The 13,150-nt window shown below is 54.5% G+C and overlaps 1 protein-coding gene across 1 annotated transcript in view; it reads left to right on the top strand.

Moving 5' to 3' along the window:
* BRF1 (BRF1 general transcription factor IIIB subunit) overlaps window positions 1-13,150 on the top strand; it is a 69,923-nt gene that overhangs the window by 48,905 nt on the left and 7,868 nt on the right. The window contains exons 6-11 of the mRNA XM_024758075.1: window positions 5,477-5,626; window positions 6,698-6,791; window positions 8,016-8,142; window positions 8,481-8,520; window positions 8,853-8,945; window positions 12,950-13,148. Of these exons, the coding sequence (XP_024613843.1) occupies window positions 5,477-5,626; window positions 6,698-6,791; window positions 8,016-8,142; window positions 8,481-8,520; window positions 8,853-8,945; window positions 12,950-13,148 (703 nt within the window). The remainder of the gene's footprint in view (window positions 1-5,476; window positions 5,627-6,697; window positions 6,792-8,015; window positions 8,143-8,480; window positions 8,521-8,852; window positions 8,946-12,949; window positions 13,149-13,150) is intronic.

Here is a 13,150-nt window from a genome sequence, read left to right as displayed (position 1 = left end):
TGCTCGCCCGCCCCTGTCCGGCTCCGCCCCGCCCCGCCCCGCCCCGCGCGGGCGCTTGCTGGAATCCGGCAGCGGAGATGCTGGAGGGACCGTGTGGGCGCGTGCCCGCGGCGGGACGGCCGGCGGCGGCTTTGGTGATCTTGGCGTGGTCCGAGGTCCGACGTAGGGGCTGCCCCTCTTCGAGGCCCACCCTGCAGCCTGCGCGCCTGTGCGGTCCGGAATCCGTGGGACTATCAGGGGCGGAAGGGACGGGATGAACTCCCGGAGAGACGACCCCCCTGGGCGGCCGTCCTAACTAACAGGTGAGGTGCTGTCTCACGGTGGGTTTGAGTTCCTCACGGTCAGTGATGTGGAGCACCGCGTCAGGTGCTTGTTGGTCACCTCTGTGTCTCTGGAGAGAAGTGTCTTGGACTCCTTTGCCTCTTTTTGAATCGGGTTGGTTTTGTCATTGCTGAGATTTAGGCGTTCTTTGCATATTCTGGAGATTTATACCTTACCGGATGCATGATTTGCAAATACTTCCTCCCATTTTGTAGGTGGCATTTTTCACTCTGTTGACTGTTTCTTTTGCTGCACAGAGGGTTTTAAGTTTGGTATAGTCCCATTTGTCAGTTTTTGCTTTTGTTGCCTGTACTTTTGGTGTCATATTCAAGAAGTCATTGCACATTCCAATGTCATGCTCTTCCCCGACGTTTTCTTGTAGGAGTTTTACAGTTTCATGTCGTACGGTTAGGTCTTTAATTCATTTGGAGTTGAGTTTTGTATATGATGTGTGAGATAAGGGTCCATCTTTTTTCTCTTGTATGTGGGTGTCCAGTTTTCCCAGCACCATTTGTTGAAGACGTTACCCTGTCCCCATTGTGTAGTCCTGGCACCCTTATCAGAGATCATGTGACTGTGCATGTGTGAGTTTGTTTCTGAGCTCTCTATTCTGTCCCATTGGTCTATATATCTGTCTTTGTACCAGCACCATAGTGTTTTTGGTTTTATCTTCTAAAATTCTTTTCCTGGTGAAAGTAATTTACTTATACATTTACTTTTCTTTATTACTCCTTTTTTCCTGTATTAATTTTTTTTCTTAAGATGGAGGTTTTTAACCTTTTTTTTTAATGTTTCATTTGGCTTTAGAAATAATATTTCCATTTCCCCTTTTTTAGCCCGCTTTGCAACACTCATGTAATCTTTTTTTTTAGTTAGCTTTTTTTGAAGTATAGTTATTTACAATATCATGTTAGTTTCAGATGTACAGCACTTTGATTCAATTATATATAGATACATATGTATATACATATATTTGTGTACTTTTTCAGATTATTTTCCCTTATAGGCTATTACAAAATATTGAGTATAGTTCCCTGTGTTTTATAGTAGGTCCTTATTGGTTATCTATTTTATATATAATGGTGTATATGTGTTAATCCCCACCTCCTAATTTATCCATCCCCCGCCCCTTCCCCTTTGGTAACCATAAGTTTGCTATGGCTGTGAGTCTCTTTCTGTTTTGTAAATAAGTTGGTTTGTATCTCTTTTGTTTTTTTAGTATTCCACATACAAGCAATATCATATGGTGTTTGTCCTTTTCTGGTTTACTTCACTTAGTGTGATAATGTCTACGTCCATCCATGTTGCTGCAAGTGGCATTATTTCCTTCCTTTAAAAAAGATTTTTGGCTGCATTGGGTCTTCATTGCTGCGCACGGGCTTTCTCTAGCTGCGGGAGCAGGGGCTTCTCATTGCGGTGGCTTCTCTTGTTGCGGAGCACGGGCTCTAGGCGCGTGGGCTTCAGTAGTTGCATCACACGGGCTCAGTAGTTGTGGCTCACAGGCTCTAGAGCGCAGGCTCAGTAATTGTGGTGCGCGGGCTTAGCTGCTCCGTGGCATGTGGGATCTTCCCAGACCAGAGATCGAACCCATGCCCCTGCATTGGCAGGGGGATTCTTAACCACTGTGCCACCAGGGAAGTCTCTTTTTCTTTTTGATGGCTGAGTAATACTCCATTGTATCTGTGTACCACATCTTCATCCACTCCTCTCTCAATGGGCATCTTGGCTACCGTGAATAGTGCTGCTGTGGACGTCGAGGTGCGTGTGTCTTTTCCTGATATATGCACAGGATTGTGAGTGCTGGGTCATGTGGTAGTTCTAGTTGTAGTTTTTTAAGGACCCTCCATACTGTTCTCCATAGTGGCTGTACCAATTTACATTCCCACCAACAGGGTAGGAGGGTTCCGGGTTCCCTTTTCTCTATACCCTCTCCAGCATTTATTTTTTGTAAAGTTTTTTTGTTGATGGCCATTCTGACTGTTATGAGGTGGTACCTCGTTGGAGTTTTGATTTTCATTTCTGTAATAATTAGTGATGTTGAGCAGTTTCTCATGTGCCGGTTGGACATCTGTATATCGTATTTGGAGAAATGTCTATTTAAGTCTTCTTTTTTGCCTGTTTTAAATATTTCACTTTGTCAGTTTTTTATTTAACTACTTAGTTCATTATTTTGTCCTTACCTAAGCACTTAAGTCTATTAAGTTACCTAGAAAATTGTTCTTTAATTTTCTAATAGTTTGTCTGGAGGTGAGGGGGCTGTGTACCCTTGTCTTGCTAATTTTTAGTTTTCTTGCCCTTGAGGTCAAAGGGCACGTCCTGTAATATTTCTGTTCTCTGGGATGTAGGGAGGGTTTCTTTGTTCTTTAATACATGGTCAATTTTCATAACTGTTCCACAGACTTTGGAAAAGAATGATTACTTTTTGTAAGGTACTGACTTTAAAACATATTTGTTAAATTGAGCCTATGGTGATGGCATCCAGTTCCCCATTTGGTCTTTTTTTTTCCGCTAAGCCAGTCTGTCAAATTTGAGGGAATTGTGTTAAAAATCTCATATCATTGTGGTTATGTTAAAATATCAAGTGTGGAAATTTCTGTTTCCAACACTTTTTGCTTTATTTAATGCTTTCTCTTTCCCGGTGTGTCTACAGATTTGTGACTGTCCTGTCTTCTTTAAGATTATCTTGTCCTTTTCCATCATAAGAAACATTCATCTGTGTCCCTTTCAGTGATCCCTTGCCCTGAGTCCCGTGTTGCTGCTCCCATCACAGCTGCCCTTTTTCTCCTGGTGACCTGCTTCATGGGTCCCAGCATAGCCTTTTGATCTTCACCTTTTTGCATTATTTTTGAGTGTCTCTTGTAAATACCATATCCTGGTTTTAGCGCTTTTGTGCAAGCTGATTAGGGAATTTAACTTACATTGTGTGATCTATACTTGTGGTTTGTTGTTTTCTCCTAGTTTTTTTTTTTTCTTCTCCCTACTTTAAATGCCCCAGTCCATTCCACACCTATCCCAGACTGCTGGCATGTTTGCCTTGAAATTTTTACCAGTACTACAGTTTTCTATTTCAAGAACTAATCAGCGTCGAAGTTCCACCCAAATCAGGATGAGATCTTTTAATGTGCTTTCAATTTAATCCCTAGTTCTGATGGGTTTTGTTTTATTGTAAATAATTAGAAACCTTAGCAATTATATTTTTAAAATATGTTTTCTCCCAATAATATCTTAAGCAACCAAATAACCCCCCAAAACCCCAAACCAACCCAAAACAAAACACCCACAGTAGAAGTAGGTGTAGCTCCAGACTGTCTAGGCTCAACTGACTCTGCCCCATCTTGGCCACCTTGTCGTCTCTGAAAAGGGGGTTAAGTGGTAGTAGCTGCCTGTTGTCAACCTAAAACAGCCAGTTACGTTACCAGCAACGTGAGTTTACTCGGGAGAGGCAGGGGAATTGCAGTTCGGGACCCGCAAGCTATGGCAAACCACAAGCAAGTCGTGCAACAATGGAGAGGAGCCTTCCTTTATTGGGGGGCGGGGGGGCGGGGAGGAAGTTGGGCGGGGCTGCTTTGAAAGTTTTCCAGTCTCCATTGGAGGAAAGTGAGAGTTGAGGGTGTGGCGGTTTCTCATTGGCTGGGCTGTTGCTGGGCCGGGAGAAAATCTTCCTTCCTCTTCCCCGGGTAGCGCACCAGCTTCTTCCAGCCCAGAAGCGCAAAGCAAGCTGGGAAGGAGGGCCCGGTGTGGGAGCGCCCCCTTCAGGGCTTCCTGCCTCCGTTTTACTCGAGGTTGCCCTTATTAATTTCCACACTGTGTTGGTTGGGCTGAGCTGGGTGGCTGTTAGGGTCCGGCTGGCATAAGGGAACCAAGAGGCACTGCTCCGCTCCCTACGCCACCACAGCCTCCTCGGTCAGTGCAGGGGATTGTCCGCCTGAATCCACGCGGTCCCGGGCGACCCAGGCTGCTTCAGGGGCGGCTGCCAATCGCTGTGGCCTCAGAAACCTTCCCTGGGTCCTGTATGTGAGCCAAGGCCGGCAGGGATGGAAGAGGTGCTCGTAGGATCTATGGGGCTTCCAGGGACCAGAGCTCAGTCATGAATGCCCTGTAGATGTAGGGAGGCTAGAAGAAGTGGGCAGGCTGGGGCCCAGAAGGTCGGTGCTGGGTGTTGGCAAACAGCTGGGGTCTCTGACACACCTGCTTGCGCTGCTGTTGGGGGTGTCAGAGATGAGCTGACCAGTTCCCTTCCGTCCTGTGCCTCCCAGGGTCTTCCCGACCTGCCCTTCATCCTCCTCCGTCCGCCTGTACACACCTGCTTCCGGGCCAACCCGTCCCCTCCTGGAACCCCGTCCTCGGGCCTCCGCCACGGCCCCCTGAGCACAGCCTTCCTGGATGATCTTGTCCAAAGGAGGTCTCGCCCCGCTATTCTCTGTCGTAGAGCTCTGTAGGGTTCCTTCAGTTGCCTATGGCAATCCAGACGCTTAGCTGAATCGAGTAAATTACTTGGTGGTTTTTGCCCGCTCTGTGAAGCTTCTAGCTCAAAGCTGCGTGAGGGAGTGCTGGTAAGGAGGGAGAGGGTGTGTGTGCAGGCGGCTCTGGTCCCTCCTGAGCCGGGCTGACGCTCCCTTAGTGAGAGACGTGTTCATCTGAAGAGGTGCACACGCCCATAGACAGGAGGGCAGACGATATAAGCTGGCATTACACAAAAGTAAGTGCAGAAAATAAGTACGTAAAAAATTGGCTGACTCACAGCAGTCCACAAAATGCCAAATTAAGCAGCCGGGTTTTGTGTATGTGTCTGCAGGAGCGTGTGCGATGTGTACGCAGGCTTGGGGCCCCCATGTCACGTGGCAGGGCACGCACGTCCTGCCCACCGGCTCCACTCTGGGTGCAGCAGACACCCGGCCGCAGTGTCTACAGCTGCTCCAGGAGGCTGCGTGTCCAGGAGGGGGGCTCATGTCGGAGGAAAGGGGCCCTGGGGAGCCTGTGCGGTGGAAGGACAGGGAGGGTGGCCTGAGGGTGGGCGGGGCGGGGGAGTACCTGTCGCACCAGGTGGGTTTCCGTGTGCTGCCAGATGTGGAGCACATGCACCGCAGGGCCTCCTGGCACTGCACACTCCTGTCCCAGGGCGCGTACGGCTGGCTGAGGTGCGTGTCTTCCGCAGACCCCTGCCTGTACATCCCGCGCTTCGCCCACCTGCTGGAGTTCGGTGACAAGAACCACGAGGTGTCCATGACGGCCCTGAGGCTCCTGCAGAGGATGAAGAGGGACTGGATGCACACGGGCCGGCGCCCTTCGGGCCTCTGTGGGGCAGGTAAGGCGGTCTCGGAGTCGCGCTGGCTGCGTCCCGCTGCCAGCGTGCGGGTGCTTTCTGTCCCGACTCTTCAGCAGGCCGAGCCGGTAGGTAGTGGGCTGTCTCCAGGGCTGCCTGCTGGCCTCGCTTGCCCGGCCCTCACCTGGCCTTCGGGGACTTCCACCTGCTTCCTGTTGGCCTCCCCTCCGTCTTGGGGAGCAGGCAGGACCCTCAGAGGCCAAGCGGGCTGCCAGGCTTCCTGGCCTTGACCCCAGGCTTGAATGTTGAGGTGCAGCCGTGCTGAGTCATTGCTGCAGGGGACACCCTGGGCTTTCGGGCTAGCTCCCCGTTCCCCAAAGGACAGTTGTCTCATCTCCCCTCCAGGTGGCAGCAGCCCACAGACGGCCCTCCTGCTCTGTTCCTGATGCTCCCTGGACCTGGAGCCCCTCCCCAGGAGGGCCGTTACCCTTCCTCTTAGCCTCTTACCTTGGCCCACAAGGTCGAGTCCACTCCTTTCCAGAGCGCTCAGCAGCCAGCAGGATCAGTGCTTGCTGAGATGCATTTTCCATCTCTAAGCCCAACTCCCGAGTTTGCAGTCCAGAATCTGGGCCTCTCCTAGGGTCCAGCCAGTTATGGTCACCAGCACAGCACACCCGGGCCCACTCCCTCTCTCCCCGATCCCTGGCTTGTCCATCACCAGCCAGCGTTTCCCACACAGGTCACCTCAGAGTTCACTCGTTTGCTTTGAGAGGTTTACACAAAGTTCTCAAAAAGTGTATTTTAATTTTTCTCGCGTTTAAAAAAGGAATGTGCAGTACTTCTTACGTTTTTAAAAATTATTGTATAACTGCCTGCAAAGCGGTTGGTGGATCTTAGGTGTTCCGACAGTCGTGCAGACCGTGCAGCACCGCCCGCAGTAAGGTGAGGAGGACGGTGTCGCCCCAGGGGCTCCCAGAGCACCCTCTGGCACTGTCTTTCCAGCTGGTCGCACTATGGGGTCGTCAGCCCTCTGCGCACGGGATCGGTCCTGGTTTGGACAGGAGCTGGACAGGAGCACCCTGTTTCTGAATTCTCCATTGTGTTCCTTTCCAGCACTTCTAGTTGCAGCCAGGATGCACGATTTCCGGAGAACCGTCAAAGAGGTCATCAGCGTGGTCAAGGTGTGCGAATCCACGCTGCGCAAGAGGTGGGTCGCTCTTGTTGCAGCCGGGGGCTTGGCCAGGCTTCCCTGCACAGCGTCTCAGTCCGTCCAAGTGGTGGCCCCTTTCTTCCACCCTGTGTTGAGGTGGACAGTGGTTTGAAAAGTCACCCCGACTCACAGGTCAGGAAACAGGTACTGAGAGTGGCCTCGCCTGTGTCCTGGCTGGTGCAGCCTGAGTGACTGGTCTCTCTGGGGGAAGCCAGGCTCAAGCAGAGGGCCACTGTGTCCCTGTAACGGAGTGGTCGGGCGAGCCCCTGCTTTGGGTACCGTGTTCACAGGGTCATTACGGCAGCTCCAGCGGAGCTCCACGTGGACTGTGACGAGAGAGTCACCGGCCCAGAGTCGCTGGCACAGCCATCAGCACAGGGTATTTACCCTGAGTCTGGAGCTCTTGATGGCTGTCTTTCAACTGAGATCATATCCTGTGGCAGTTTTCAAAGGCAGAGGGAAATTTATTTTGCTTACTTGAACTCTGGTTCTCTTTAAAAATTTTTCTGTTGAACATTTTGAAGATTGTATGAAATGTAGGAAACGGACAAGAATTAATTATGGCCGGGCACACTGCAGTGCAGGAGCCCTGCCTGCCTGGGACCCGTGGCTCGGCCTCCTTCCTTCTGGGGCCTTCTTGAGTCTACCTGTGGGAGCAATGAGGGTGCCATGCCTTTTTCTCCCTGGGGCCCAAGCTATCGGCAGGATAGAGTAGGGGCTGAGAGGCTGCCAGACAGCCCCCGGGCCTGTGCTCACAGCTGTGTGTGGCAGGGTGCTGGGCCTGGGAACCAGCACCCCGAGGGACTGTTTTGTAAACGGGGTGTTGGGTTTTTATAAATTTGTTTTATTTGTTTTTTGGCTGCGTTGGATCTTTGCTGCACGTGGGCTTTTGCTAGTTGCAGCGAGTGGGGGCTCCTCTTCGTTGGGGTGCACGGGCTTCTCATCGCGGTGGCTTGTCTTGTTGCGGAGCACAGGCTCTAGGCGTGCGGGCTTCAGTAGTTGTGGCTCACGGGCTCAGTAGTTGTGGCTCGCGGGCTCAGTAGTTGTGGCTCGCGGGCTTAGTGACTCCGTGGCATGTGGGATCTTCCTGGACCAGGGCTCGAACCCGTGTCCCCTGCATTGGCAGGTGGATTCCCAGCCCCTTTGCCAGCAGGGAAGCCCTGGGTGCTGGTTTGAGCGCTGTTCTCGGGCACCATCTTCCCTTTCAAGCGTCTGTTTCAGGCTCACGGAGTTTGAAGATACCCCCACCAGTCAGCTGACTGTGGACGAGTTCATGAAGGTCGACCTGGAAGAGGAGTGCGACCCCCCGTCGTACACAGCTGGGCAGAGGAAGCTGCGAATGAAGCAGGTGGGCCGCACGCCCGTTTCCTGCTCTTCCTTCGCAACAGTGGCTTAGCTACGAAGACTGAAGGGGGGGCCAGGGTACACCACACTGAGCGCAGTCCCTCCTGGGCCCGGAGCCATCTCATCTGCTGAGGGTCTCCCCGGACCCCCCTCAGTGCATCCCATACAGTTTCCAGGGCAAGCCGCCTCCCTGAGGGCCCTGGTGCTCATGTCTCTGGGGGCCTGAAGCCCGAGTCCCTCTTGTCAGGCTAGGGACCTGCGTTGGGGTCGAGAGGCCTCCAGGTACTGGCAGGCACCGCTCTCGCTCCTCTCATTAAATGCATTCGTTCTCTGCCTTTTCAGCTGGAACAGGTCCTGTCAAAACAGCTGGAGGAGGTGGAAGGTAACCAGCCCATCTTAATTTACGGGTGCTTCAGGTCCTTACAGGAACGGACTGTGTGCTTGCTTTTTTAAAAAAAAAACATTTTATTTATTTATTTGTTTCTTTGTTTGGTTCCACTGGGTCTTCGTTGTGGTAGACAGGCTCCTTAGTTGTGGCTCACGGGCTCCTTATTTGTGGCTCATGGGCTCCTTAGTTGAGTCACGCATGTGGGATCTAGTTCCCTGACCAGGGATCGAACCCGGGCCCCCTGCACTGGGAGCGCAGAGTCTTAGCCACTGGACCACCAGGGAAGTCCCCTGTGCTTACATTTTGCTGTTAATTTATTGCTTCAGGTGAAATATCCAGCTACCAGGACGCAATTGAGATTGAACTAGAAAACAGCCGGCCAAAGGCAAAGGGGGCCCTTGCCAGCCTGACAAAAGATGGTGAGTCCAGCCACGTCTCCTCGCCCGCTGGCTCGGTTCACCCGTGTCCGGCACCTGCCCCTCCTGCCGCCCCCACCGTGGCCGTGCGTCCTGTCTCTTGGCTCCACCCCCGCCCCAGGCCTCCACGCGCCAAGCTGGGCGTCAGCTGCTCCCAGGACACCCCGAGCCACCCTGCCCCCAGCAGCTCCGGGATGGCCGAGTCTTCGGGACCAGTCTCCCGTCCCCGTTGCCCTCAGGGTACTCACTCGTTGGCAGACGCTGCCTGTGGGAAAGAGCTCGCCCTGTGCCCGTGGCCGCGGCCCACACAGCCCTCCCCGCTGCCGCCTCTCCCTGCGTCCCATCGCAGCTCTTGCGCACCCCCGTTTCTGGTTTGGGGCCTCGCGAAGCTGCCGTGAGCCCCCTCGGACAGATCTCTTTGTGCATGTGTGGTTTTCATTTCTCCCACGTTGCCTCCCTTGCCGTGCTCCAGGGACACCCCGGCTGGTTCGGGGCGCCCCCTCCGCACACGCGCTGCAGGTCCGCGGCCGGCGCCCTCCCACCCCCTCTCTGGCTCACAGGACAGGGACGGGTGCTGAGTGAGCGTCGGTTCCATCAGTCATCCAGTCTGGAAGGCGAGCACCTGCTCACCGCCTCTTCCCTGGGGTTTGTAGCCGCCCTTGTTCACTTTCTTGTCCGATCTTTAGAGTCATCCTGGCCGCTGCCCGCGCCAGCCCAGCTCTCCACTCTGGCGATCACCTGGGGCAGGTTGGCGCCTCCTCCCCCCGAGAGCGAGAGTGGGGTGTCTCCCTCCCGGGGGTTTCCTTCTGAGTCTGAGGCCTTGCGTCAGGTGCTTTGGGTCCCAGCTGCACTGCCTTCTCTGTTGCTGCCGTAAGTGGCGTCTCCGCTGTGTTTGTGGAAGACGCTGATTTCTAGGTGCTGCTTCCGTGCGCCTGTATGTTAGGGGTTCTGTTACTGCTCTTAGTACTTCTCCGTTCATCATCGGATCGTTCAAGTAATTGGTGAGTTAGGTCGTCTACAGATAGTGGTGTTTTACTGCCCTTCACGATTTTTAGGCCCCTCCTTTCTAGCTCTTGCCTAGTCCATTGCTTGACCCTTAAAGACCGTGCTGAGTCTTGCCTGTGACAACGGGCACGTCATCCGGCTTCCCTGCAAGGCCTCTGTGCTGCCCGGAACACACACTACACGCTTTGGGCTGAAATACCACGTTGTCCTGTAAAGGAAACACCCACCGCCGTTCTCACTGAACCGTCCTGTCTCAGCCGTCGGGGAGTGTTTCTGATGTCTGCAGGGTCTGCGGAGAGGAACACAGGGTTTTCCTGGGTCGATGAATGTGATCCGTCATTTCCACAGTGTCCCGTGGCTCTGGGAAGGCCTTGCCTGGCCAGACGGTGTGCCTCTCTGTTCTCAGGCTGCCACAGCGCCCCATCCAGGCACAGATTTGGACAAACTTGTATCTTACGATACTTTTGACTTTATTGTTTTTCTGGTCGTTTTCATTTTTATCCTTTCTTATTCTGCATAGTTTGTTTCTGTGGTTTTTTTGGTTTTTTTAACCTAGCTAGGTTGTTGATTGCCCATTCAACCAGCTCTTGCACTGATTTATGAGTCCTGCTGCCTTCCTGTACACTGCTGGTGATTTCCGCTTCCCTCTGCTCTGTCCTCCTCACAGCTTCTCTCCTTGCTCTAAACTGAGGTTGCTGCCCGGCTGGTTCCCTCTGACGCACGCACGCAGGGCAGGGCCCGAGCGTCGTCAGAGCTGCGACCCACTGTCCTGGCACCAGACGCTTCGCGCCACTCACAGTCGCGGAGTACATTGGTCTTTGGTGCTAAGAGTCAAGTGAGGGAGTTAAGAGTTGGGGCGGGGGCTTTTGCTTTCTGATTTTGTTGTTAACTTCCACACGCACTGCGTTGTGGCCGGGTGTGCTGCTGGCGCCGTCCCTCCCTTGTGCCATCAACGCAGGTGCGCCGGTCGGAGAACCAGTGGTGCTTGGGAGGAGGCCCGCTCTGCTCCCGTCCAGCTGGGCTGGGCTGGGCTCTGTGTCTGTCGGGGCGTCTCACTGGTCGCGTCGTCAGTTTTGAGGTCCTCTTGCAGACAGAGGTGGCCGCCGTGTTTTAGCTGAGGCTGGCTTGTTTTTGGTGCCTGGTGCCCTCTGCGGCCTGGGGGCACGCCTGGTGGTCTCTGCTCTGCCTGCCCCACCTCTTCCGTCCATGTCCTCCTCTTCTAGAAGCAGAGAATTGGGCTCTGCTTTCTGATCCAGCCCGAGAGCTTTTTCTCTTCCAGCAGTGGAAGTGAGCTCTCTTATGTTTGCTCAGGTGCCTTTCTGCTTGCTGTTCTCTGGACCTTGGGAAGCTCTGGCTTCTGTCCCAGTGGTGTCCTTCACGTGGTTTCTTCAGTCCTCTGTTTCTCGGGCAGCACCTGTTCGCACCTGCCCAGCTGTGGCGAGGATACGGGCTCGCTCTCCTGCCCGCGCCCGGCTGCCAGTGGCCGCCGTCGCGCTTACCGGGCGCTGTGGAGGGGCCGCTCATCTCCTGCTCCAGTTCCAGCTTTTCACACGTTTCCCTTCTGGGGAGACCGTCGGGGACGTGTCCTCCTCCATGCCCCTGCGTTTGGTTTTCTGGACCAGCTCCACGTTGCGTCCGTTGTCTCAAGAAGGAAGGGCCGGCCCCGGCCCGCCTTGGCCGCGGGCCTTGCTCCTCGGATCCGTTGCCGCCTCACAAACAGCCCCTGAGCCTCCAGCCCCGGCGAGGAAGCCGCAGCTCCCGCGTCCCCTCCTCTGCGGTGAGGATGGAGGCTGGGCTGGAGGAGGGGTGGAGGAGGACGCGGGCCACGGACGCAGGTACGAGTCCTTCCCTGCGGAGGACGTGTCGCGTGCGTGCAGGGCGCTGGGCCCTGGGACCCCACGGCGGACAGAGTGGACCGACCGATGTCCTCCCTCTGCTGGCCCTCCTGTGGGATGTCTGGTGACACACACGGTAATGGCGTGGGCTTCCAAGCAAGGGGCCGAGTGGGCGTGAGGGAGCTGTGCGCGTGGTCGGGGGGGTGTACTCCAGGCCCAGGGCCTGGCGAGTGCCCACCCCGGTGTGCAGCTGCCTCCTGTCGCTGAAAACTAGGCATGTTGTTTACGTACGTGGGATCGTGTAGCGTGTACCCCGTCTCTCCCCTGGCTTTTTCACTCGGTGCAGCTGTGAGCCATCCGCCGCTAGATCAGCCCTCTTTGTGGAATAGTGGCCCCCGAGTGCACCCAGCCCTGGGTGGGAGGACCCTGGGATTATTTCCAGTCTTGGACTGTTGCACGTAACCTGCTGTGAACATTCGTGTAACTGTCTTCGTTTTTTGTTTTAATTTATTTATTTATTTATTTTCGCTGCGTTGCGTCTTCGTTGCTGCGCGCGGGCTTTCTCTCGTTGCGGTGAGCGGGGGCTGCTCTTCGTTGTGGTGCGCGGGCTTCCCTTGCTGCTGAGCACGGGCTCTAGGTGCGTGGGCTCAGTAGTTGTGGCTCGTGGGCTCTAGAGCGCCGGCTCAGTAGTTGTTGCCCACGGGCTTCGTTGCTCCACAGCATGTGGGATCTTCCCGGACCAGGGCTCGAACCCGTGTCCCCTGCATCGGCAGGCAGATTCTCAACCACTGCGCCATCAGGGAAGCCCTAGAATTCTCAATTTTGATGAAATCCGACTTATCAGTGCTTTCTTGATTCTGCTTTCGGCGTCACGTTTAAGAAGTTCTTGTTTAATTCACAGTCACCTGTCTTCCCATTGTTTCTCTGGAATGTTTCTGGTTTTAGCTGTTAGGCGCACAGCTGATCGCTTCTGAGTGAACCTGTGCGTCGCGTGTGCAGTGTGGGCGAGGCCCGTTCACGGGCGGGTGGGTGTTGGGCGCCCTTGGGATGAGGCATGTCTTCTGGAATAAGTGCCTTTTGCTGCTGGGCGGAAACGCTCCTCTTCACCAGGCGGGCCCTCTGGCTTCCTGCCTGGTTAACACGTGGTGCGTGAAATTGTGTCCCTAGGCTCCGTTGAGGATACCACATCCAGCTTATTTGGTGAGGAGGACGCTGAGGATGAAGAGCTGGAGGCCGCTGCCAGCCACCTGAACAAGGACTTTTACCAGGAGCTCCTTGGTGGAGGCATTCCTGGCAGCTCGGAGGCGGCAGGAGGCCCTGAGGGCGGCGGTAGGCCCCCCGCCCTGGAGTCCCTGCTCGGCCCTCTGC

Source organism: Neophocaena asiaeorientalis, unplaced genomic scaffold, assembly GCF_003031525.2.
Source record: "Neophocaena asiaeorientalis asiaeorientalis breed wild unplaced genomic scaffold, Neophocaena_asiaeorientalis_V1.1 scaffold476, whole genome shotgun sequence".
Lineage (NCBI taxonomy): Eukaryota > Metazoa > Chordata > Mammalia > Artiodactyla > Phocoenidae > Neophocaena > Neophocaena asiaeorientalis.
This window is presented reverse-complemented; position numbering and strand designations above follow the sequence as displayed.